Genomic DNA, 25,015 nt, shown 5'->3' on the forward strand with positions numbered 1-25,015 from the left:
CAGTGCAAAAGGGACACAGAAGAAAAAGCAGAATTAAAGCAATGGCCCATGCACTTTAGAGCAGTCAGAGGTATCAATGGAAAAACATGTTATCTTCTACTATTTGCACTGGCCACATTCCCACTAACATATCCTTTTATAGCGAACATGTAGGATTAGAACAAAAGAATTCTAGGCACGGTTTACTGGAGGAACCCGAGAGCTACTGTCCTACTCCTTTCCCAATCCAAACAAAAGTTAAAGGAAATGAAGAAGAGAGAGCTTGGAAGTGGTAGGGTTGGGACTGGTTTTGTAAATTCTCCTGCCTGACACCTCTTTGTCCAAAGAAGCATCCTGAACATGCTTAGAACGCTCATAGGTACTAAATGGCTATGTCTTCATCACTCAGGCTTCAGTGGCTTCTGATACGCCTTATGATTGTACAGTCACTCCACTGCATCCTGCCTGTTTTGCAATTTATTTCCAAAATAAAGATGAAATTAAAAATATCTTTTCTCCTTGAACATCTCATGAAGCCTTTTGAGACAACAGAGGAGGCTGTATAGCCTCGGAAGTCACTACATAAACAGAAGGATAGCTTTTAATGCTGTCCATTCATGAAATGGAACAGAATAGGATCCAACATGCTGCACAGCGTCATGTGTCCAGAAGCTCATGGAGGCACCAGCTTTACATGAAGCCGAGCCAGTCACTGAACCTCTTTGGGCCTCCATGTCCTGACCTGTAGTCAAGGAGACTGGAGCACATATTCTTGAGGATTTCTTCCAGTTAAAACATTAAACAGTGCTTGGTGTGTTTTCAGTAAACTTCATTTCATAATATTTAACAGCCAGTTCCCTAAATAATACAACTTGCTAGGACATAAAATGAGTTCAGGCATGGCAACGGCCAACCATACTTGGCATATAATTTGGTAAACAACAACAACTCTGATGGCATCTACCAGCACTACCTATTAGGATTTCAGCTCTATTTCCTTGAGGATGAGGTTATTTCATGGCAATAACTTGAAATTTTGAAAAATAGAAGCATATTCATAATAAGCTACATTATTCAAATAGGATAATAACTACATAAATACCAAAAGCAATAGATAATGTTTACTAAATACATGAAGTTATTTTTCTCAGCACATTTTCATTATCAAGTTAATTTTTTTTTAATGAATCCTCAGTGACCACACATGAAGGAAGGATGCTGAGAGAGAGAGAGAGAGAGAGAGAGAGAGAGAACGGTCATGTCTGCTTTCTGACAAGTCTTGTCCTCCCCACCTTATTCCCAGGATCAGTCACTATATTCAGGTACTGACATCTGCAATCAAGGCAAGGCCTCCCAAACCAGCAGGTGATGCATGATGGTCTGATGCTGCCTGGTTTTAAACTTAGAAACCCATGACTGCACCCTACTGCCGATTCCTATTTCTTCTCTCATCTTAAGTCTTCCCAGTGCTTTTAGTCAAGGTCAGCAAAATGTAATTGAAAAAAGATTTCAAATGACTGGCTTTTAAGGAGAAATTCAACAGGAATCTCAAGTCACTGAATCCCAAGTGTCCTTCTTGGGTGAGACCACAAATCAAGGCATCATAACTATGGTACTTGAGTAGTAACTAGGTATGTGCTTGTAAGACACTGACAGGCTATCAATATGTAATGTGCCATGCATTTTATAAAAGGATGAGCTTCTACTATAAATAAAGGAAATCATACCCTCTCATCTTAAAAAAAAAAAAAGCAACTCTTAGTCTTCCCAGACTATACACTTACTTCCGGTATATGTAGACTACCCACTGACACACAAACATACATAATATTTCATGTATGCCTCCAATAGGCTAGCACAGACCACAGCCTTGTAAAGAAAAAAAACCCAACAACACACTTTTGTTTTCTGCTGCTGTCATCATAAATCATCCTATTAACTATGGGTTTCTAGAATTTTTCTTTGAAAGATGAGGTCTTTTTCCATGGACCATCCCTAGCAGAAGCTGAATACAGTTTAAGAAACGCAAACATTATGGCCCTCATTATCGGCACATCAAAGGGAATGTATGAACTCCAGCAGCCCTGAATCAGCCTCTGATTCCTCTTCACCCACTCAAAACCTCAGAAGAGGGAAACCAACCAACCAGCCAACAGTGAACAGGCTTGCTGGGACCAGTCCTTCATGAGCCTATGCAAACCCACCTTAAGAGATCAGAAAGCTTTAATGAAAATTGAGCCAATATAGATGACCTATGCATTTTAGCAGAGCAATTTAAAACCATCACATTTGCTAACACAATGCCCTTTATTAATGGTATTTGGTTTTAGAAACAAAATTAAAAATTATTTAGTCCCAATGATGCAGTTTCACCTTTATAGAACACATTCATAGAAACTCAATAGTGAAGTTCATTTTTAAAAAATACAACTGACTTAACTAAATTATACAACTCTAGTCACTGTGGAATAATCTCACTATATTAAAAACCCAGATTGTCCATAGAGTCTGCAACAGCTTCTGTATGCTCTGAATCGAGTTTGTTTGCTCTATGGTTGCTAGTGTCTAACAGTAAACAACCCCACTGCATTTATTGGCAATTACTGCTGAAGGTCACACATCAGCAGTGAGCCTAAATTCCAGGAAAAAAAGAAGCTCTTATGTAACTGCTGCCTGAATGTTGGCAGGTGCCCAACCCAGCAGTTCACAGCAATGTAAAAAAGTAGGACACCTCCAGCCTGGGTTGGACGTCATGAGAACGCCCCCTGAAGGTGAAATTTAATAATAATTCTGGTGTTTCTCTTCTCCCCTCCTCCCACCAAGTGAATCTTACAAAATTCTCCGTTGGTGGCATCCTTTGCTTGCAGAAGCAGCTCTAGGTGGGGTAAGCTGAGGGCTGACATTAAGTGGGCTGCAGCCACTCCCAACAAGTGGGCAAGCCACTCTAGCTCTTCTGTTGCGATGCAGGAAGGCCAAGGTGGCACAAAGGGCTCTGGAGATTCCATGGGTCTAAGCAACAGTGATTAAATGGGGATCACATCTCAAATATGAAGAAATGCAGTATGTCCCACTGAGCTAGAGCCCACACTTATCTAAACACACCATTCTCTTTCACAGACACATACGTGAAAAGGAGGTGGATTACTGTTCTGCCCACGGCCTCCACCTCAAGTTAGAGCATTTGATCACGATCATCTGTTGAGTCAGCATAGCACTTCACATGTTAGAAAGGTGATTTACAGGATTACCTGCTGGTGCTACCCAGGTGTTGCTACCTGACCTCCTAAGCTCTTACATGACCATATTGCTCAGGTGGAAGTTCCTAAACTATATGTTCTTGTGGATCCATGTACTTCTCCATTCCAGCTGGTTGACAGCTGTCACTGAACATTAATTTGAACTACTGCCTGTTTCCCCCATGGAACTGTAAACATCAGAAGACGCTGTGCCTATGTGGGGGTATCACCATACTCATATCCCCCGACACTGTGGCTGGAATGTAACACGCACTCAAATGTCAGTCATATAATTCCATGTCGTTAGCATCAATTGGTGTCCATTTAAAGCCAAGAATGGGTAAATACAAGGACTTTCTAAAGATGATGGAAACCTCTCCTATTTTGAAATGTGTATATGCATATATAACAATTCATCAAGCTATAAACTTTAAGAGTGAGCTGAAGGGACAGGAACCCAAATATGGTAGTTTCCTTTTCTCCTCCACCCAATCAGTACCCCTCAACTAACACAAGGTAAAGGTAAAATCAGGGAGCAGGATGGAGACTGTGCCTCTTTTTTTGTCAGAAAGAAAGAAAGAAAAAGAAAGAAATGAAAGGAAGAAAGAAACCCTCTCTTTTCCTGGTTTCAAATGAAATTTTGTTCTAGAGGGCAGCTGGGAGGGCCCCATACCATGCCCTTTCCTTGCAGGGACTCCATGACTCTGACCTCATTTCACCCTGTTTTCTCAAAGCACTGACAGAGACACAGAGGCGCTGTGTTGTTTTTGTTTTTGTTTTTTTATGAGTTGTTCACAGCACATCTCCTTCCTTGAGATGCCCAAGTGGCCTCTATCATCAAGGGGCAGTGGTGCTTCCCCAATAAGGGTTTCACAGATCACCACATATGCCTTACACTACTTCAGGGGTGATTCCCCACCATGTTTAGAATCGAACAGTGGTTGCCAAGTTAGGTGTGATGCCTTGCCTGTATCCTGGGCCAGCATGAACTCTCTCATTAAGCTTCTGCAGAACTCTAGCTGTGGGCTGCAGGCTTCCACCAACACACGCTGACAAAAGGCTGGGTAGAGGAGAAACTGCAGGAGCAGCGGTAGTTTCCAGAACAGCCATTGATGATAAAGGCCAATCATACATCCCTGATAAGAGGACCAGATCCAACAGTCTGAGGGACTGGGGACAGAGTGTTGGTGTCCCAGGGCTCTGACGGTTGCCAGGGGTAACAATGAAGAGGGGATTCGCAGTTGCTTCCTCAGGGAATTTTCAAAGAATCCAAGCGGCTGCCAGAACATTCTTCTTTTATAAACAGACAGTATTCTATTTCCTAGAGTATAATTATAAACACACCTGCTCCAACTGTGGAATCTTTCCATAAGCAAGCAATAAACTCCCAGCCGGGAGACCCAAGTCCTATCTTGAGCAAGCAAACACATCAAGTGATTACTATGGTGCAAAACAGTATATTAATAACATTGCAGACTCCGATTAGGGGAGATCTTCTTTTCTAACTTCATTTGTACTTAAGTGAGTAGAAATACAACTTCTGTATTTCAGAGTAACAGTTCAAATCAATGAGGCATTTACAACACCAGGTACAATGGAGAGTAACCGAAGGTGCCCACACGCAAAGTCAGCATTAGGTATTTTTCAGGGACACACTTGGAAGAGAATAAACTAGACAGGAAATGGCAAAAATCTGTATAAAGTGATTAATTAAGCCACCACACAGTCTTTTGTTTTTCTCACTTTCTATTCATCCCAGAGGGTATGGCTTCCTCCATGGTCCACGTGGGATTAATATAAGGAAAAGTCTCTGCTCAGAGTTTACTGTGGCAGAGCAGCAAGCGCACCAGGTGAGGAGGTGAGCCAGCATGTGCTAGCTTCCGTTTAACCTATATGGCTGTGAGAGCTGAGTCCAGTTACTTAACCTCTCTGAGCTCCATTCCTGAGGGAACTCTGTGAAATTCATCATGACTTGCTTTATGTTTGTGACTCAAACTCTCCTTACATGTATCTGAACCATCTCTTAATATTTTTGAAATGATGGTAGTGGATATTAGAATAGAGAACATATTCTATCTGGTAGCTCTATCCTACCCAAAATAAGGAATTAATTAGCCTGTGAAAAGAACTAATAGACATCTTAAAAAGTAGACCAGATAAATGATTTTTCAAAGTCTAACAAAATTTTCTTCCAGGGTGCTCCATTTGCCACATAATTAAACTCCCTCATTTATATACTTTAATTCCCCAAATTAATACATTCTAGTGCCATTTACCAAGCGTTTACTGCAACCTAAATATATGGTAGGAGATGCTGAAAATATTCACAGAACAAAAATATTTCAGAGGTCCCCAAATCCCACACACAATGACCACTCATTGGTCCTCAGGACAATTTTGGGTAAGTAAAAACATCAGATGACAATTATATTTCTTGATCTCCAGGTATTTTCCCAAGATGTAAAGCACTGAGAATAGTACATTCCTAATCTCATTGCAAGCCTGTAGCTGAAAAATCTCAATGTGCACTCTAGAATTTACAATGTACTTTGACAAAATTTTATACGACCCCCTCACACTCAACAACTTCCAACATGGGGACCAAGAGAATAGTGTTGTTGTTTTTTTCTTTTTACTACTTTCAAACTGTATGAATGCAGTTATTTCTTTTTGTATTGGTGCTTTATATCCAGACAGAAAAGCTCTTTATGAATATCAACACTGAGTTTCAGAGACAGGTTAATAACCAGCATCAACCACAAATTCAGTTGAGATTCTAAACAGTGAATGATTGAAATCTTATCACAGTTTAGAAAATCTTTATCTAGACTCAGATGGGATCTCCAAGGACAAATGGCAAACAAACTCATGGGAAATGCTAACACAGACACAAAGGACTCAGCTCACGCCCAGAAGGCACACTACACAAAGTCAGATAGTACACACTGCAAAGACTAGGAACAGACCACGGTGTTCAGTGGAAGGGTGTCATGGAAACATCACCATGGACATTTAAAAAAAAATGAAATTAGGACCTCAGCATTATCCAATTCATCAATGGAAATTAGCTGGAAAAGAAAAAAAGGGGAGAAAAAAAGTTAGGAAATACCAGCAAACGAAGCATTAGAAACTTCGTCAGTGTGTTCTTAGCGCCAAGTCCCCCACATTGAAGCACTGTTAGATGGCGACCATCTCAAGGGGTGCAGGCACCTGGGGCATTAACTACCACAGCTCACGGTGACATCTGCTCTCGGCCCCACTGCCCAGAACAGACAGGCAGGACGCTGCCCCACCGTGTTCACATGCCAAGTAACAAACCTCATGGGTCACTTAACCAACAGCTCAGAGGTGCACCTTTCCTTTCTCTTGCACAGGTAAAAACTCAAACTGAGCTGTGAGCGAGGGCAAATTGCCCAATCGAGAACCATGTTCTTTCAGAAGAGGATGGGAAAGAGGAGAGCCAAACACTACAGCTGATCAACTCAGCTTAGGAGAAAATTCTTTCTTTCCATTCATTTTACCATTCAGGAGGAACCTGGGGTCTAAACTGCATTTGAGCTAAATCGGAACCAGGTTCAATTTCAGCAAATAGTATAGATGACATAGCCTAAGACCAGAAGCTCTATATTCCGGTACTACTGATTATTGAAAAAGAAATGTTTTCCCCCCAAAGATGATTAGAGCCAACTCAAGTGATATTAGTTAACAAGTAAATTATTTATTAGCATCAAGTTCAAGAAAAAGAAAACAAAGCATTAATCACAAGTGTGCTTAAGGGGGGAGTGATCCGAGTTATTTTTACTATGCTTTGTTAATAATACATTTGCAGATTTCAGGTTCTATTAGAAACCCTGACATACTTTATTCACCTAGAGAAAAGAAGCATTGGTAAATTACCAAGTACTGCCAATTAGTATGAAATGAAAACCCTGACATTACTTGAGGTCAAAAACTCTCTGGTAGTAGAAGAACTACTACTATTCAGAAGACGAAATATTTTATTTTTTAAAAGTGTTTATTTATTTATTTTGAGAGAGAGAGAGAAAGAGAGAGAGAAAGAGTGAGGAGAGTGAGGATCCCAAGCAGGTTCTATGTTGTCAGCACAGAGCCCAGCGTAGGGCTCAGTCTTACAAACTGTGAGATCATGACCTGAGCCAAAGTCAAGAGTCAGACGTTTAACCCTTTGAGCCACCCAGGGACCCTGGAAAATAGATTTTAAATTAGTTCTGAGATATGCTTTTATATTCATTGTTGGCCTCTGAATTTCTTTGCAAGCTCTTTGACTAATAAGAAACCTACAGTAGACTACAGAGGAGCCAATGTGTAACACAGTACATATGTTTTAGTGGCACGTGGGTCTAGGGGGCTTTTAGATGTTCTTTGAGTTAAAGAGAGATTCAGATTCAATTTTAGAGATGTTTAGCCATGGGAAGCTTTTGCTGTTATTTTTTAAAAATAAAGGTATGGTTTAATTTGTGGAATAAAAGCAGAATTTAGTAGGCATTGCCTACAAGAGTGGTTGTAAAGTCCGGATACAATTTTACAGTTTATTAACTTTGAATACATAGGATAGCAAGACATTATAAGCACCAGACAAAAACATATTCCATCATTATTTTGGTGATCATTTGTAGTATGTGTTTTATATTTACCACTCTATGAGACAAATATTCATTGCTAGTCCTTAGCATTTCAGAGACATAATAAAGATGGTGTTTTTTTTTTATTCCTAAAAGATTGTGATTAAATTTTTTGACAGTCTTCTGGCATCCCTGAGCTTAGAATCATTTGTGATAATTCTTGGACAGGCACTTCTCAGGGAGCTGACCAAGACAAGAGGGCTGACCACTGGCTACTTACCAACTGGATGCTTTCTTTTGGGAGCTCAGCAAAACCACAGGTTCTGAATGATTCTGAGACAATCATAATTTGTAAAGCAAGTTGGCATCAAGTGGAGACTGTTTTCAATAGGTGAGAAGTCAGAACTGAGCTGAAGATTAGATATTTAAGTCTTGTGACACGTAGCACAATCAGGGCCATTGCCCCGGGTCATTTACATAATGATGTAACATAACTGAAACTTAAACTTGTGGGAGAACTTCAAATGGTGTCAATCACCAATGATACAGTGGAGAAGAGTGAGGACTCTGAAGTCAGGGTGTTTGTCTCAGTTTGAATTCCTGGCTTCCCCATTATTAGCTGTGTGACCCGAGGCAAGTTTCTGAACCTCTCTGAGCCTAAGTTTTCTCCCCCAATAAATAAATAGAATAAAATAGTTAATAACAATACTGATATCTCTGAGGCTGATATGACATATGGTAAGGGATATGTTTAGTGTAGTGGCCTTTATAAGAAGCCAAAGAATTTTACTGCTATATAAGACATACTTTAGGACACTAATGGGTATATATGGCATTTAAAAATATAACTCAGTGTTACAGTGATTCTGTTATGTTTTAGTGTACCTGGTAATATGGGTGGCAGTACTCAATGGCTTTTTCCCCCAGGCAAATAGATCCATACAAGCAAGCCAATGGTTCAATGTTTTTTTTTTTTTTTAAACAGAATAATGAAAATCTCAACTTTCATTTTTACCTGGGACTTTGATAATACTAAATGTTGAATGAAAATGTAGAGATTAGGGCCCTGGGTGGCTTAGTCAGTTAAGCTTCTGACTTGGGCTCAGGTCATGATCTCATGGTTCATGAGTTCAAGCCCCGCATAGGACTCTGTGCTGACAGCTCAGAGCCTGGAGCCTGCTTCAGATTCTGTGGCTCCCTCTTTCTCTGCCTCTCCCCTGCTTGTGCTCTGTCTCTCTCTCTCTCTGTCTCAAAAATAAACATTTAAAAAAGTTAAAAAAAAAAAACTAAAAAAGAAAATGTAGAGATGAATAGAGGCATCTATCTCTCATTATCTTTAAGGGTTATGGCTTAGAAGACAAGAAAACTTGGCCCACAGACATGGTAGAAACCACACTGGGGGTGGGAGGAAAGGACAGGGATTCGAGACCCCAGCTTTCAGTTTTGATCCTGTCACACACTTGCCATGTGACCTTAGGAAGCCAGTTCAGCTCTCTGCTATCGCCTTCTTGTCTGCGAAGGGAGGGCTGGACAAGGCAATGCCAGATCAGACTATGGCCACAAAGACTCAGGACAAGGCAGAGAGGCAGAACAATTCTGCATATCCCAGAAGAGTGTTAGTCATGGGACAAATTCCACTTAAGAGACAACTAATAGGAAAATTGGGCCAGGAAGACGGAAATGACCTCACACTTGCCCTTGTGCCCTGAGCATCCAGTCCAAAGAACACCTCATTTATTTTATCAACTAAAGCCAACTGGTTTGCCTGAGAAAGGTTAGTTCTTTGGCTCTGGGTTCCTTCCACCCTTGAAAGAGCTGGCCTGCCGCTTACGTCATGAGTCTTTAGTCAAACAGGGACAGGCAGCAAAACATCAAAACCATTTTCAAAAGCCTTAATAAAACAGGACAAATTTAATACCTACTACTGGATCGAAAGAAACGGAAATAGTTTTGCATCCTCCCCCAACTCTTTAAATTCCATTAATGTGAAGGGGTAAGTAGCATTTTCCCACAAAGCACAGGGCCAGAAGCATTCTAAGTATGTGCTACAGGCATTGAAGCTGTTGACTACCATGGGTTCCTGGAATGTCTTCCTTGGTTGCATGGCATTTCCCACAACTACCTACAGTATTTTCACTTCCTTGAAGGGGAATGACAGCCCTCAACCGGACTGCAAAGACTTGCCATCTTTCCTTTAAGCCTCTCTCTGTGGCTAATTTCTTCACCAGCTGAAAAAAGAATCTGTGCCAGGGCCCAAAAAGCTCCTCTCAACTCTGACAATTTACTTTTTCATAGCGACCTCCACCTACTGCCCTCTCAAAGCCCCTGGCCTTTATCATTTTCCGTGAGCTTTATACCAGACAACTCTACAACATCTCAGATCCGGTACCTCCCGTGGTCTGTGATGATGGTCTCCCAGTTAGCACCAGCAGGCAGGGAAAGCCAGTGGGTAAGCTTACCTTCCACACAGCCAAAACACCCTGACATACTTAGCTGCCAAGTAACAGATTCGACTCCTAGCTTTTCTACTTTCCGTGGTATAAAAAAGAAAACTTCAGAGAAATGGAAGTATAGTCACAATTTGTAACATTCGTGGGAGTAGACACCAAGTTTACTATAAAAATCTCAGTCACAGAGATGAACAGATATTCCAAAGAAGAGAAAACTGGTCTCCACCTTTAAAATCAAGTTTTATGCCCCCAGAGCTACAAATATATCATAGCTGGTTATGGCCCTTTTGGTGGATTTTATCTTATTATGAAGAGTGTATTTCTGTAACTAGAATTATATTTTTAAAAATTTCTTAAAGCTCACTCTAAGAAAAATAAAGATCTTGTGAAAAAAATGCTGTTAGTTCTGCCTATTCTTTCTTCTTCTCTTTTTAGTGCAAGACCTACCTAGGTGCCTATACAGGTGTTTGTATCAACAGGACATCCATCATTTCTCATCTGTACGACGGTTCTTCACTTCTATCATTTATATTTATAAACTCTTTTCTAGCAGGTTTCCACCACAAAATTCCTGAGTTATAGACACTTATTTGCTCATTAGTCAACATTCATTCACCTTTTAATTTATGTATTTTAAAAATTGAATGACATTTAAAAGCTGTGTGATCTGGGAACAGTGAAGGAATATATACTGCTAAATGCCTTGTGTACTTTGCTGTTTTATTTTCTTATCTAAAGATTTTCATATGTGAAATGGCTCTAATATTTACATTAGATATTGTTTAGCTTAGAAATCAGGATCCCTGCAGGCGTCTAGGAATAATCTGGTCATCACCATCTACTTTCAAAAAGAAAGCTGTAATTTAATTATTATGGCTTCTTCACAGATAGGAATCAATGAGTTACTGTGTTTTTTGAGAAATCAATGACTTCAGTCGACTTACCAACTCAGGAAATGCTGCTAAAGTGGCTTAGAGATAATTAGTGACATATTACCTTCAAATGAAAACTGGTGAGATTTTAAACTGAGGCCCCAATTTTTTTTAGTGAGGGGTGGAGGGGGAGAGAAAGGAGGCACAATGAGATTGTTTTTATCCTGCTCACTGAATCAAAATCTAAACTGAGGAATGGTCTCTGCACACTCTTGCTCACTGCCTATGCCAAGAAGTATTCTGTTCCAGGGATTGCCCATTTCCCAATGTGAGCTAGAAATGGTGATGTGCGTGCCTGCTTTAATTCCAGTTAGAACTAGAGGGAGTTTCTTAGCACACTGCAAGGATTGTCCAACATCTCCCCAGGAAGAAGCAAGTAAACCCACAGGTATGCTTAGCTGGATCCCAAAACTCAGGAATGCACTCGGGGATACAGAAGAGGTGTCTGCATTCTCATTGGGAATTTAGATGAAAAGTCTTATTGCTATTTCCCTGACATTAGATTCACTATGTGGTGAGCAGCCTATACGACAACTAAGTACATGTGCCTTTATAAAGAGAAGGAATATGATTTAGCTACCTTTCATGACAGGATAACTGGCTTTAAAAAAGTTAACCCCTCAGTCAGTAAACCTGAACTGCAGTGGATTTCTATTTCATGCTCCCATGCCAATTTCATATGAAAACACTATTTTAACAAGAAAATAAAATTCAGTACCTTTTCACCATAGCCTCTATCTTTGGTCATCATTTCTCTGAGAGTCTGTAGGACCTTAATGCAGAGTTTCTCTTCATTCTCCTCTAGCAGCTGTTTAGTATGCTTTATTAACCTGAATTTGGGGGGTGGGGAGGGGAAACCATGCATTAAGTCCCTGAAATGATATTTAAATTAAACAAGCAAACAAACAAACAAAAAAAAAACAAAACACTTCACAAACAACTTATTGTAACTAGGCAGTAAATGAACAAATATTTATCAAGGACTCCCAGGTTAAACACGCTCGGCCGGTCACTGTAGCGAGAACAGCCAGTTAGTGTCTCAATGGTGACACCTGCTGGTCAGTAACAGCAAAAAGGCTCACAAAGCAGGAGTCTACCACACAGGATAGATTATAGGGAGAAGAGAAATAGGACAGAGTCCGCTCAAACTTGTTTATAGAGTGCAGCTCTTTATCCACTGAGGAGTGCCAGTTACATGGGCAAAATGTAAAGTATAAGAAACCTCATGAGGATGATCGTTAAGACAAAAGCACCGTTGCTTTACCTATAGTCTTGTCCTTTGAGGAGCCCAGGAAAGTACCAAACTCAGAGGCAGAGCCAACTCTCAAGTTAAACAACCAACTAAATTTAGTGGTAAAAACCAGATGGAGATTTCTGGTCATGAAAACTGTTGTTTAGATAATACTTAGACATAACCTAAGCAACAACAAAGGTGTTAGGTAAAGGCCGTGGGGTCCTAGTACATCTGAGCTTTTTAAGGGCTGCAGGGTCACAACTTTTCTGCATCTATTACGCAACGAATGGTGGGCACTCTGTCAGTTCTTGTGCGACGGAAGACCAATGACTGGGCACGGGGGTGAAAAGAGACACTGTCACCAAAACAAGTGTCAGGAAGTACAACCGAACCTACAAACTTACTGTGGAGGGGTCAGCATGGGACTCTAACACATGACCTTATACTCATTACAGTAAAAACCCAGGCAAGGGTCTGCTTCTTCATGAACAAGTGCTTTGCCTGGTCAGCAGAGCTCTGCACCAGACCACCCCAGCGCGAGAGGCTGCTTACTTGCAAATGAAGCCACCACTTTCGCATTTTCTTCTGGCATCTGTGTTCTCTGGGAAAAGCAGCTCAGGTCTGTGGAGCACATCCACGAGCACAGATAACTCTGCCTGGACCAGAGGCCTCAGGCGGTCCTCCAGGGCTGAGACAATGTCCTGAAACAGAAAGACAGCCTTGGTGAGCAGCGCAGGCCAGGCTGACTACAGGAGAGTGAGAACATTCACTGCTGACCTCAAAAATGACCACAAGCCAGGCTAGGTTAGAGTATGTTTAGTACTGTCTGGTATTTATCTCAAATGATAAAGGTATCTGAAGCATTAACCCCCTGATGCAGAAAACAAGGGAAGAACAGCCCCACCAGCCCTTCTTTTGAGATGATCCTTATGCTACTCAAGGGATCATTCCACGTGTTTTAAAATATGATGCAAAAAAGTACATTCGACCACATGGAAAAATGTCTACAATGAGTGTAAAAATGGTTAAATAATAGCATGGACTATACGATCTGATTTTCTATAAACAACATCAATATCTAAAGGATATGTACCAAATATCATCAAAATATCACTCCTGGTTTTCTCTGGGTGGTGGGATCACAAGTGATTCTGATTTTCTTCCATACACAGGTACTTGTAAGTATTGTCAAATTATTTCCAATGAGCATGAATTATTCATATAATAAAAAGTCATACAAAAATGAGAACACAAATGAATGAACATGCTGTATCAACATGCTAAATACATGTACCCCGATAGCATGATGGTCTTCAAATGCAAAACACATAGCTGTAGGAGAGGAAAACAGAGAGAAGTTGAAAGAGCAGCAAAACCAACACAACACCATATAAAGGCAAATGGCAGGAAACAGATGAGAAATTATCTTCAAAAGATGCTACAGTCTGCTGGATGGCTTGCTAACTCAGAACCTAACTAGAAGCATGCTGGCTAAGATAGGGGCTGAAGACATCATGTTGGACAATATTACGAGGGCCTAGTTAACCAAGGAGATTTGCGTGGGAAAGGCCACTTAAATTGTATCCAACTCAACTGGACACCCAAATTTCATAGGCAATGGTCAATGAAGAATTGATTTCTCTTCTACCCAAAAACTAAATCTAAAACACGTGAATATTATTTATTTTATATTTAAGAAAATTTGTAATCACTCAATAATATTGAGGATGCATACAGAATGTTTGAATCAAATTATTTCTTGGGGGGAGGGCATTTTTCCCAGCAAAATTAAGAGTACACTGCAACACCCTTTAATTCATACTGACATTCACAGCACAGACAAAATAAGGGTCAGTTTTGCAAAATTCTCTCAGTTTCCCATACAGTCTGAAAGCTTCCCAAAGTTCTCTTCTTTAGTAGTTACTGGTCTTAACCCTGGCAAATCTTTGTCTACAGCATTTGCAGGGGATCCAAGTAGTTACTCAACATTGTATTCATAAAATCCTGCATCTTTTGCAAGGTTTGAACTTTACATTGCAATTGATTTGCATTGTATTGTCAAATGTTTTAACAGTGAGCAATCGAGGAGAGACCAACAGACAAGGATGGCAAAGCGATGTGCAGGGAAAGATGCTGGTGTTAAGTGAGGGGGATGTCTCAATGGGGATTAATAATATAAGCAGTCCACAAGTGAATGGTCTTACATTGATAACTATATGATAACTGTGGCGGTCCTAGACAATCTTGTAACTACAGGGACTCATTAGATAAATCATTAGATAATGAGGACCCTTCCAGCCACTAGCCAAGCCTTGATAACAAGCATTGGCTAGGCATAGGGATTTTATTTTATTCCCCAAAAGTATGTATAATAAACCCAAGAAGAGCACAAAAAAAAAACAAACAAACTGGTCTGTTTGGCTGTAGATAATTTAATTTGTTTGAAGAGGCAAAAAAAAGTCTTGTGCACTCAAACAATTATGAATCTATAATACCCTTCCCCTTGAAAAACATAGTGGAGTCAAGAAACACTCTATTTGGAACCAAATTATCTTTAAGAACTGGGTCTGTTGCAGTGTGGCTAAAATTCTTTCCTTGACTTAAGAATCCCTTCCTAACTCCCCAGCCCCATGGGCTCCAGCCAAATTAACCTTCCTTTGGTCTCTGAGTGCACCACATTTTGTCCCGTATAATATTCTTTTCACATGCTGTTTCCCTCCCTTCTAGTTCTTTAAGTAAGTCCTACATTCCTCTGATCTTGGATCAAATGTCACTCCTCAGCAATGCCTTCCTGGATCACCATCCCAGCTGTGGGCATGATTAGGTTCCTTATAAATCCTTCTGTAGTACTACTCACTTCTCTGCAACATGGTCTCTCTTGCCATTTTACTTTCACCTGGGTGATTAGCTGACTAATGTCTGTCACCCTTCCAAAACTTGAGAATCTATGAAGGCAAAGATCATTTGTGGTTTTACTCACCATTGTATCCCAGTGCCTAGCATGAGTGGGGCTGATACACGAATCTTTAGGCAGGTTACGTAACCTCAGAGATTTATTTTATCTAATGATTATTGTTACAATAATCACAGAAATGATAGTAACAGTAATAATCGTAACGGCAGTTGCCATTGATCAAGTGCTCACTACGTGCCAGGCTCTGTTCTATGTGGTTTATGTGTACTTTATTTTCCAAAGATGGCCACCACAATATATCTTATCTTGCACGTTTTTCTTACACTGTGTCACTGACATTCTTCCCATCGAATGGTGGTCTAATTTCCCCTTCCCTTGAACCTCAGGTAGACACTTGTGACTGCCTTGACCAATAAAAACTGAAAGAAGTGATGCTATGTGATTTCTGAAACCATGTCATAAAAGGCAATGCAGCATTCACTTGTCTCTCCCTAAAGACGTTCATCTTGGACTCAGCCGTCATGTTGTGAGAAAGGGCAGACCACATGGGGAGACTACAGGTGGGTGTTTCAGTTGACACCTCCAGCTGGGGTCCCAACATCTACAGCCAAACATGTGCAAAGGTTCAAGATGAGTCCAACCACAGATGCCATCTGACCGTGACTACATTCAAAACTGAAGCAAGACACCTTACTGAGCCCAGTCAACCACTAAGCAGACCAAGAGAATGAAAAAAACTGGTGTGATCTGTAAGGCAGGCACAGATAACTGAAGCATGTTATCAATGCTTGTGATCTTTACATGAACCCTGTGGTAGGTGTTACTATTATGCTGTTTTATAAACAAGGAAATTGAGCCACAGAGAGTGAAGTAACCTTCCCAAGGATACACCATTTCTAGGCAATGGGGTCAGAATTTGACCCCACGCACTGGCCTGAGATCATACTCTTAGCTGCCGCAGCAGGCTCATTTGAAGAGTCTTAGACTTTCCGACTATGGCCCATGCTCTAACTATGAGAGAATTGCTTGAGGTACTTGTGTAAAGAGGATGTTAGTGTTATGATGTAGGTTTAAGTGTTTCACATGCACCTAATATTCAATACTCTCCCCTTAACAAAGGGACAGATCTCTTCATAGGTGCTAAGAAAAAATTTAGGTACAATTTAGTAATGGTTTTATTCTCATTTGAGTCATTCTGATAGAAAACTCTCCTCTTGGGCACTATTATACTTGTTTACCTGCTGACTCAAGATGCTAAATATCCAGAGAGACTTAAAATAAAATGGAGCCCTTATGCCCTTATTCTGAGTACCTTTTATAATACTTAACTATTCCTTCCTAAAAAGAGCAGTCCCCATTCTTCATAAAGAAATCTGCTAACCTAGGGCCACTGCTCAGTTAAGCATCTGAGATTCAAGTCAGGTCATGATCTCTTGGTTCCATAGGTTCAAGCCCATACTGGGACCTGCACTGACAGTGTGGAGGCTGATTGGGATTCTCTTTCTCCTCTGTCTCTGCCCCTATCCCACTTATATTCTCTCAAAATAAATAAACTTAAAAAAAAAAGAAACCTGTCAATCTATGAAAAACCTTTAAAGATCATGACTTTGTCAGGAGCCTTCCTCTTCCCAAGTAGCCTTGCATTCTTGGTCCTACAAATGTTACGGTGCATGACTAGCCATTTACATGCTGACATCTCTCTATGGCCAATCTTCGATTTTCTCTGGCTCATGGAACCAAACCACTTTATGGGAACTACCTCAGACCTGTTGCAGGTTCACTCCTCTCTCCAGGCCAGGCATTACCTGCAATCTCTCAATGATATTCCGGTAGTCTCTGGAAGCCGCCAGAACAGAGTCTCTGCGAGCCGCATTGCGGGCGGTCAGTCGCCAGTTCATCGCAGTTTTCTGTACAATGTTGTGGGACTTCAGGAAGAGGTTGTTGACTTGGCTGTCCAGGTCCACAGGAATAGCGATGGCCCGGCTCTTGGCTACATAGAAGAAAGATGACTCATGAGCCTCCAAATTGCACGGGAGATGCCTTAAAGACAGACTTAACTCCCTCCACCAACCCTTACACAGAGTCTTCCATGCCTGTAATAGGTCACGTGCATGCTAGTGAGTGTGAACGTTGAGGAGCTCAAATGAACTTTGACGTTCTTAGGTCAGGGCTTTCCAATATGAATTCTGGGGGACAGTAGCTCTGAGGTATGTTAAAATGTTCTAAGGTCAAAGTTCAGGCAAGTCACAGTTAAACTTTACTGGGTTTCCTCAGTGAACGGCATCTTAAGGTCTTCCATGTTCTTCATATATTTTCAGAATTATAAAGAAAGGGAATTCATTTAGCCAACAAACTATTTTTCCAAAAATTCTCTCTCAGTGGTGTTCTATACAATAATCTATGAAATGCCAATTTAAGCCAAACATAAACAAAAGATAATATTTATAATTACATAAGCTATTCTTTCTGTTTAGGCTCTTCTCTTTCCCTCTTAAAAAACAAAAACAAAAACAAAAAAAACCCTCCAGTCTAACCATGAGAAAACTGACAATTAAGTCCACAAGCGGGGATATTCTATAGGACTGAGAAACTGTTGTAGACCAGAGGGGGCTGGGGAAGCATCACAACTAAATGCAACATGGCAGCCTAGATTGAATCCTAGAATAATTTTTTTTTTCATTAATGGAAAAAGTAGTGCCAAATCTGGAGTTTAGTTCATAGCTATGGGCCAACATCAGTTTCATAGGTGGGACAGACATACCCCAGTGATTTAAGATACTGACAGTGGGGGTAAACTGGGTGAGGGGTACATGGGAATGGTGTGTGTTGTCTTTGCAACTTTCCTATAAACATAAAACTATTTCAAAATAAAAAGTTTAAACTTTTTAAAAAGGAACATAACAATCCTTTTTATCATTATGAAAAATCCAACAACTTCCAAAAAACAAGACAACTATTTCGCGTCTTCAATGCTTCCTAAGACCAGAAGCAAAGAAGGTGTTCTGTTATCTGTATCTAATTGTAAAAACAACTCTGGCATTCTAGAAGAAGCAATCTTAGAAGCAAAAGTTTAAATCCCATTTTAAAAGAAAAACAAAAAACCCACACAAAACAAAACACATTTTGGGGCAAGAAATCATCAGCCAATCAACAAATTTCTAACAGTTTAATATGCCAAGTAAGAAATATGGGGGGGAAATATGAGTAATATCAAGAACAGGATGTACAGCATACACTCAGCTAAAAACTATGTGCCTTATATACTCCTTTTCAAGATGAACCATGAAAATAGTCAACTTTGGGTATGATTTCAGTCAGGAGAAGGTATTTCCCAAGGGACAGAAGTCTGAGTTCCTGGGGTGAGTGTGCTGTGTTTTCCTGCCCTGCCGTTTTGCTGACATAAACTCCATTTGGCTTTTCTCCTCACTGCCAAAACTATTAAAACATTTCATCTCCCTAATGAGTGTTGAGCTAGTGAACTCAGCAATCTGCCCAAATTTCAACTGAGAGTTTCACAATGCATAATCCTATGTGGGCAGAGAACAGGATTTTGGGGATATGGTCTCAGAGCCTCAGATCTGAGCTATCGCAACATGAACCTATAATGTTCACACTTCCAAAAGCTTCATCTCTTATTGTGAGACAGTACTGCACAAATAGTAAAAAGACACCAATATCTACCACAGGACAGTCAAGGAAATCAGGAAGGGATGACTGAAATCAAGCAAGAAACCCTAATTAACACAATCTGTATTTGCTGGGCAAGCTACGCAATAGTCTAAGAACCCTACTTGCCTCTTGTGCTGCCTGCCTGCAGGGCTGTAAAGAGATAACAAAGACAGCCCCTTGCTTCACATTTATGAAGGGGAGCAGGGCCAAGTCACAGAGTCTGATAAAGTCCGGGTAAAGGGAGCAGTCCTTTTCAGAGCTGCCAGAGAGGTGACAAGTGAGGGCCAGGGAAGAGGGAACGGAAAACCATTTAACATTGACAGGCAATATGGAGCAGTATACCTTTTGTGAAGAAGGGTGCCCTCTGGGATTGGGTGTGCGCTTTGCAGGGGAAAAAAAAAAGTTCCCATGTGGTCAAATATACTTACTGGAGTAAAGAAATTAGTTTCTTGAGAGGGACTTCCCAGGGCCTTGAATAAGCTTGTGTGCACTGTGACTTGCCAAGAGTCGCCTAACATTTAAGCATGCACCTTTATTTTTCAAAGCCTCTTTCTTTGGGACTTACTGGCTCTTCACTTTGGCTTGGTTGATGAAACAAGGTAAGAGTTAGCTATCAAGAAGACCTCTATTCCTATTCTGCCTCTGCCAATTTCCTGTGTGTGAAACTTTAGAAGAGCTACCAAAGTGCTCAATAAAATGGTGGCTTTTATTGCTGTTAGGTAATTCATTGTCATCATGTTACTCCGAGCTGCAATGATAGCTTACCTACATCAGAGAGCACCCGAATACAGCTCTCCACAGAGGCTTTTTGGCTCGGCATTAACCAGTTGCAGTGGTAAACCCTGAACACACCTTGTAGCAGCTGCACAAAGACAGGCTGGCGAGTCTGCAAGGAAGAGAGGCCAAGAGACAGGTGGTATGACTTTTCTGTAGATCACCGATACGCTGATGAGAAACAGATATTGTATTGCACTGTGAGTTAATGGTAATGGACCCTTTGCAAGACTGAGAATGAACCCTTTGCAAGAGTGAGAAGGGGTGACTGGTTATGAGCAGGATTCCACAAGTCGCCTAGCCAAAGAAGGAAAAAATTTAAAGCATTTTAAGGCCATGTACAAACTTGACACCATTCAAGTTTGACCACAAGAATGAACAGTGGAATCAATGTCAGCAAACTTGTATTCCTGTCCAGTTACCAACTAGTTATTTGACTTGAGGCAAATTAGTTCACATCTCTGAGCTTTAACTTCATCCAATACATAAAATAAGTGGTTGAGGCAGAATAACCCAAAGTTCTTTCCAGATATTACATTCTATACATAGAACCTCTGGTTTTGATTAGCAAAAACAAACTGATAAGTGGATCTCGCCAAGAATGCTTACTTATTTCTAGCAGTGTCTTCCATGATATAAACAGGATAGAATTCAGCTGTTATATTTTATAAGTATTCATTTACTACAGATGAATCCTGGGAAGTTAACTACATGATAGGATTTATTCTATGACAGTATAAATTTGTGCTCTTTTAAAATAAAAGAACTCAAATATTTACTTAATCAGTTTGATTTCTGAATGAATTTCAAAGTTATAATTTTGGTCTCTATGCATAGCTACCTGGATCGAGGTAGCTTTGGACTTGTTTTTGTTTGTGGGACGAGGACTTGCATAGCCCCTCCAAAAAACAGCAGGAGCTAATAAAGAAAAAAAGTAGTGAAACACTCTAGGGAAGTTTCTGAGATGGGAGGAAAAAAGACATGGTGCTAGGGGGAAAAGAAAGTCTATTACAAGAAACCACAACAGGTTAGTAAGAATTTAGAATCTCTTCTCTGAACGTTTGGATAACTTACACTTATCAAGTGTCACATACTTCCAGTGAAACCTCATTGGAGGCCTCAACTAACAATCATATGGCACCCAAATTGCCTTAAGAAATGGAGGCCTAGAAAGGTTAAGAGAAATTATCCAAAAGAACTAACAAGTGGTGCCAGAGCAGTGAGTCGACTTCAGTGCTCTTTCCACTAGGTTCACCTGCAAATCAGAATCTCATTGCTTTCTTCAAGAAGTACTTTCTGTTCTACACCTCACTGCTACCCAGGACAGTAAACTGTGTTACTAATGGAGGATAAGATCATAGAGAGCCTGAGAAATTGGCTGCAAAACCCTGATACTTAGCTCCTGAGCACAAAGGTCCCAATGAAAGAAGCCATTTACGGAGAAGACTTCCCACAGGCCAAGTGGTAAGTGCTTTCTGCATATCTTACTGAACCCTTACCATCACCACAGGAGGTAACCAGTGGTATTATCACCTTCCCCACTGCCTAGTATGTGTTAGAGTTGGGACAGGAACCCAACACCCAAACTCAAAGAAAGAAGTATCCTTTGACTAAATTAATTTAATTCAACCAATATTTACTGGGCATTTGCTCTGTTCCCATATCACCTCTGGATAAAAAGATGAATACATAAGCCAGTGTGACTGCCTCCTAATGACACAATGGGCAATCTGGGGCCATGAGCTCACTCAACCTCTCGGACTAAAGAACAAGGCTTCCCATCATCTTCTTTGGAAAATCCTCCCTTCTCTTAGATCCCTGCTTGCTCCCAAATCCCACCCTGCCTGCGTGATAAAGTGAAGACCTTCCTCTGGCTTCTTTTAGATGCTATCTGTAATTATTTGTGCTCTGACCAGTCTCTTCTAGTAAGCCACTTCATTTTTCCGACCATGACTTCAACTAGCAAATGTTTATATCTGGATTCTAACACTCCACTTTCCTGAGCCTCATGGACTCAGTGAATCAGCATCTATGAGGTCCCAAGCACAAAACTAGCTACAAGGGACAGAGCAGTATCCGAGACAACTATGCGCATAAAGCATACCTATGCCCTCCTTACTACTGTAGCTTGTGGTCGTGCAGGGAAAATACAAGATCCTATTTACTAAGCACCTACTCTGTGCCAGGCATTATGCTAGATGTTTCACAAATATTTTCTCTAGTCTTCACGATAATCTGCAAGGTTGATATTACAGCCCTGTTTCAAATATAAGAAAGGTTCTATGCTTGCAAATCGAATCCAACAGCACATAAAAAGAATTATCCACCATGATCAAGTGGGATTCATTCCTGGGTTACAGGGCTGATTCAACATTCACAAATCAATGTGATACATCACATCAACAAAAGAAAAGATAAAAACCATTGTGATCCTGTCAATAGATGCAGAAAAAGCATTTGACAAGATACAGCTTCCCTTCTTAATAAAGACCCTTGAGAAAGTCAGGATAGAAGGAACTTACTTAAACATCATAAAAGCCATCTATGAGAAGCCCTCAGCTAACATCATCCTCAATGGGGAAAAACTGAGAGCTTTCCCCCTGAGATCAGGAACACGACAGGGATGTCCACTCTCACCACGCTTGTTTAACATAGTGCTGGAAGTCCTAGCATCAGCCATCAGACAACAAAAGGAAATAAAAGGCATCAAAATTGGCAAAGAAGGAGTCAAATTTTTACTTTTCACAGACGACATGATACTCTACATAGAAAACCCAACAGATTCCACCAGAAGCCTACAAGGATTGATCTATGAATTCAGCAAAGTTGCAGGGTACAAAATCAATGTGCAGAAATCAGTTGCATTTTTATACACCAATAATGAAGCAACAGGAAGAGAAATCAAGAAACTGATCCCATTCACAATTGCACAAAAAAAAACATAAAATACCTAGGAATAAACCTAACCAAAGATATAGGAGATCTGTATGATGAAAACTATAGAAAACTTATGAAGAAGACACAAAGAAATGGAAAAACATTCCATGCTCATGGGTCAGAAGAATAAATATTATTAAAATGTCATTACTACTCAAAGCAATCTACAAATTCAAGAAAGGTTCTGAAGTTCCATGACCAAGCCAAGTTCACAGAGCTGGTAAGGCAAAGAGTACAGATTTGAAACCAGCTTTATCCTGCCCTCAGCCTCCAAACTTCTATCCCACGGTCCAGCTGCCTCCTGGACATTCCACTGGCAGTAAATAAATAAATAATAAAATAAATGTGACACAGCCAAACCGAAGCTCACTATTTTCCTTCCTCAAATGCTTGGGTTGAAAGAAAAGAAGGAAAAAACCAAACAAACAAGGAAGGCAGCCAGGAAGGAGGTAAAAATCTAGCTGGGGAAATGACGCATATACTTTTCAGCATATAAACAAAATAAGACAGGCCATGAGAACTCCAAAAATAGTATTCCTTGAAAATAAATGCTCTAGAAAGCCATAAAAAAAAAAAAAAAAGCTAAAATCCACTTTGGATTTTGTATTCTAAGTCTATATGGACAACTTGGGTCTCACTTGGGACTTACAACATTTATTCTGAAAATTCATCTCTAAGACAATTCCAGCTTATTAGGTGGTTCAAAAATTGGTTTCAGAGTAAGGCAATATGAGGAGTGAGGAGTGACCAAGATGGAAAACCAAAACTCACATTCCTATTTAATGGTTTTCCAATTAATTTGATTGATTTACTTTGACATTTGGGTTTTGCAATACTGTTTTCACAATCCATAGGAGAATGGGCATTGCCATGAGGATTGTCACTCTAAATCACAAAAGAAGCAAGTTCGATCTAAGTAACCAAAGCAGCTTTCCTGGCTGTCTCTCAGCATAATAGTACTTGGTAAAGAACATGTTCTGGCCTCAAGTAACTCATGTGCTTGGGATCCAACCAGTTTCTGCTCCCCAACTACTCAAGAACATGTATAGAGATTCAAAAATAGCATTTGAATTTTGTGATATCTTAGCTTAATTGCTAGCTTTTATAGTTATTTCTAACCAAACAGAAGGTTACCAATAGTCCCTAGGATATGTAACTCACTAAAAATTTCACCATTCAAGTTGCAGAGTCAGAAGAAAGTAGGTTGAAATCATGGTTATGCCACTTAATGGCTGTAACCATGACCTAAGTTATAAAAAGAGGAGTGGTATTTCCAAGTCAAAGAATGAAATTATCTCTGATCCATGGATTGAAAACTTTGAAACCGTGTAGTGAGAGCCAGCATGCAGGGCTGCTGCACTGCACAGCCCAGGAGCACCGCGCACCAAGAAGTTCGCTTGCCCGTGATGCTGTGCAACACACCAGCCCTGCGGTCACAGCTTAATGACCCCTCACTCTGGCCATGCAGCACTTCGGATCAACTCTAGGCACACACTTGAGTTAACATGGAGATTTCCAAATGTGTGTTTAAAAAGCGTTAATAACAGGCTAGCACCTACTTAAAAGCTGCTTCTCCTTCTAAGATTGGAAGGGAGGAATCAATAAGAGTGATGGGGGAAGAAAAGGTATTTTAAGGAAAAAAGATCAACAATCAATAGAACCATCTGGCAAAGAAAAACATCCTCAGGTGCTTCTTTATCCAAGGGACTCCAGAGAAAGAAACAGATCTTGTATCCATGGAGGTTCATGTACAGCTGCTCACTGCCAAATCAGCACCGACAGCAACTGCTAAAGCTGTGTTGGGTGTGCCCTGCACCCGCTTGTGTTTCTTACCTGCAGGGTGGTGCTCTGGTCAGAGAAGGGAGAACTGAAGAAAGTGGTAACAATACTCATGACAATTTCAGTAACATACTTCTCCAAAATTGAGTCTGCGTGTTTCCTGTCACTTGTGTTGTTACAGGCCTGAAAGGCAAATGGATGCTTTAGACATTACACCCAAACCTGCAGATCAGCTGTAGAATTAAGACCTCTGTAACCACTCCTGCTGATTACCCTTAACAAGTGAAAGTAAAGGCTTGAAATAACAAGAATAAATCATGCAGAAAGAGAGGCTGATCAACTCGGGTATCTCAGTATAGACTCATAAAACAAAAATGGTAAGGAACAGGGGCGCCTGGGTGGCTAAGTCGGTTAAGCAGCTGACTTTGGCTCAGGTCATGGTCTCATGATTGGTGGGTTTGAGCCCTGTGTCAGGCTCTGTGCTGACAGCTCAGAGTCTAGAGCCTGTTTCGGATTCTTTGTCTCACTCTC

The 25,015-nt window shown here is 40.5% G+C and overlaps 1 protein-coding gene across 5 annotated transcripts in view; it reads right to left on the reverse strand.

Moving 5' to 3' along the window:
• The window catches only part of ITPR1 (inositol 1,4,5-trisphosphate receptor type 1), a 331,759-nt gene that overhangs the window by 114,235 nt on the left and 192,509 nt on the right, over positions 1-25,015 (reverse strand). For 4 of the 5 annotated variants that reach the window (XM_077763742.1, XM_077763744.1, XM_077763743.1 and 1 more), the window contains 5 exons: positions 24,539-24,667; positions 19,760-19,880; positions 17,131-17,315; positions 12,964-13,112; positions 11,896-12,007 (listed from right to left, as the gene is read on the reverse strand). In XM_077763742.1, coding sequence (XP_077619868.1) covers positions 11,896-12,007; positions 12,964-13,112; positions 17,131-17,315; positions 19,760-19,880; positions 24,539-24,667 — 696 coding nt within the window. Of the gene's footprint in view, positions 1-6,250; positions 6,284-11,895; positions 12,008-12,963; positions 13,113-17,130; positions 17,316-19,759; positions 19,881-24,538; positions 24,668-25,015 lie in introns of all 5 variants that reach the window. The other variant, XM_077763745.1, reaches the window with a different exon arrangement.

This window comes from Crocuta crocuta, unplaced genomic scaffold (assembly GCF_008692635.1).
Source record: "Crocuta crocuta isolate KB4526 unplaced genomic scaffold, BGI_CrCroc_1.0 scaffold184, whole genome shotgun sequence".
NCBI classification, from domain to species: domain Eukaryota; kingdom Metazoa; phylum Chordata; class Mammalia; order Carnivora; family Hyaenidae; genus Crocuta; species Crocuta crocuta.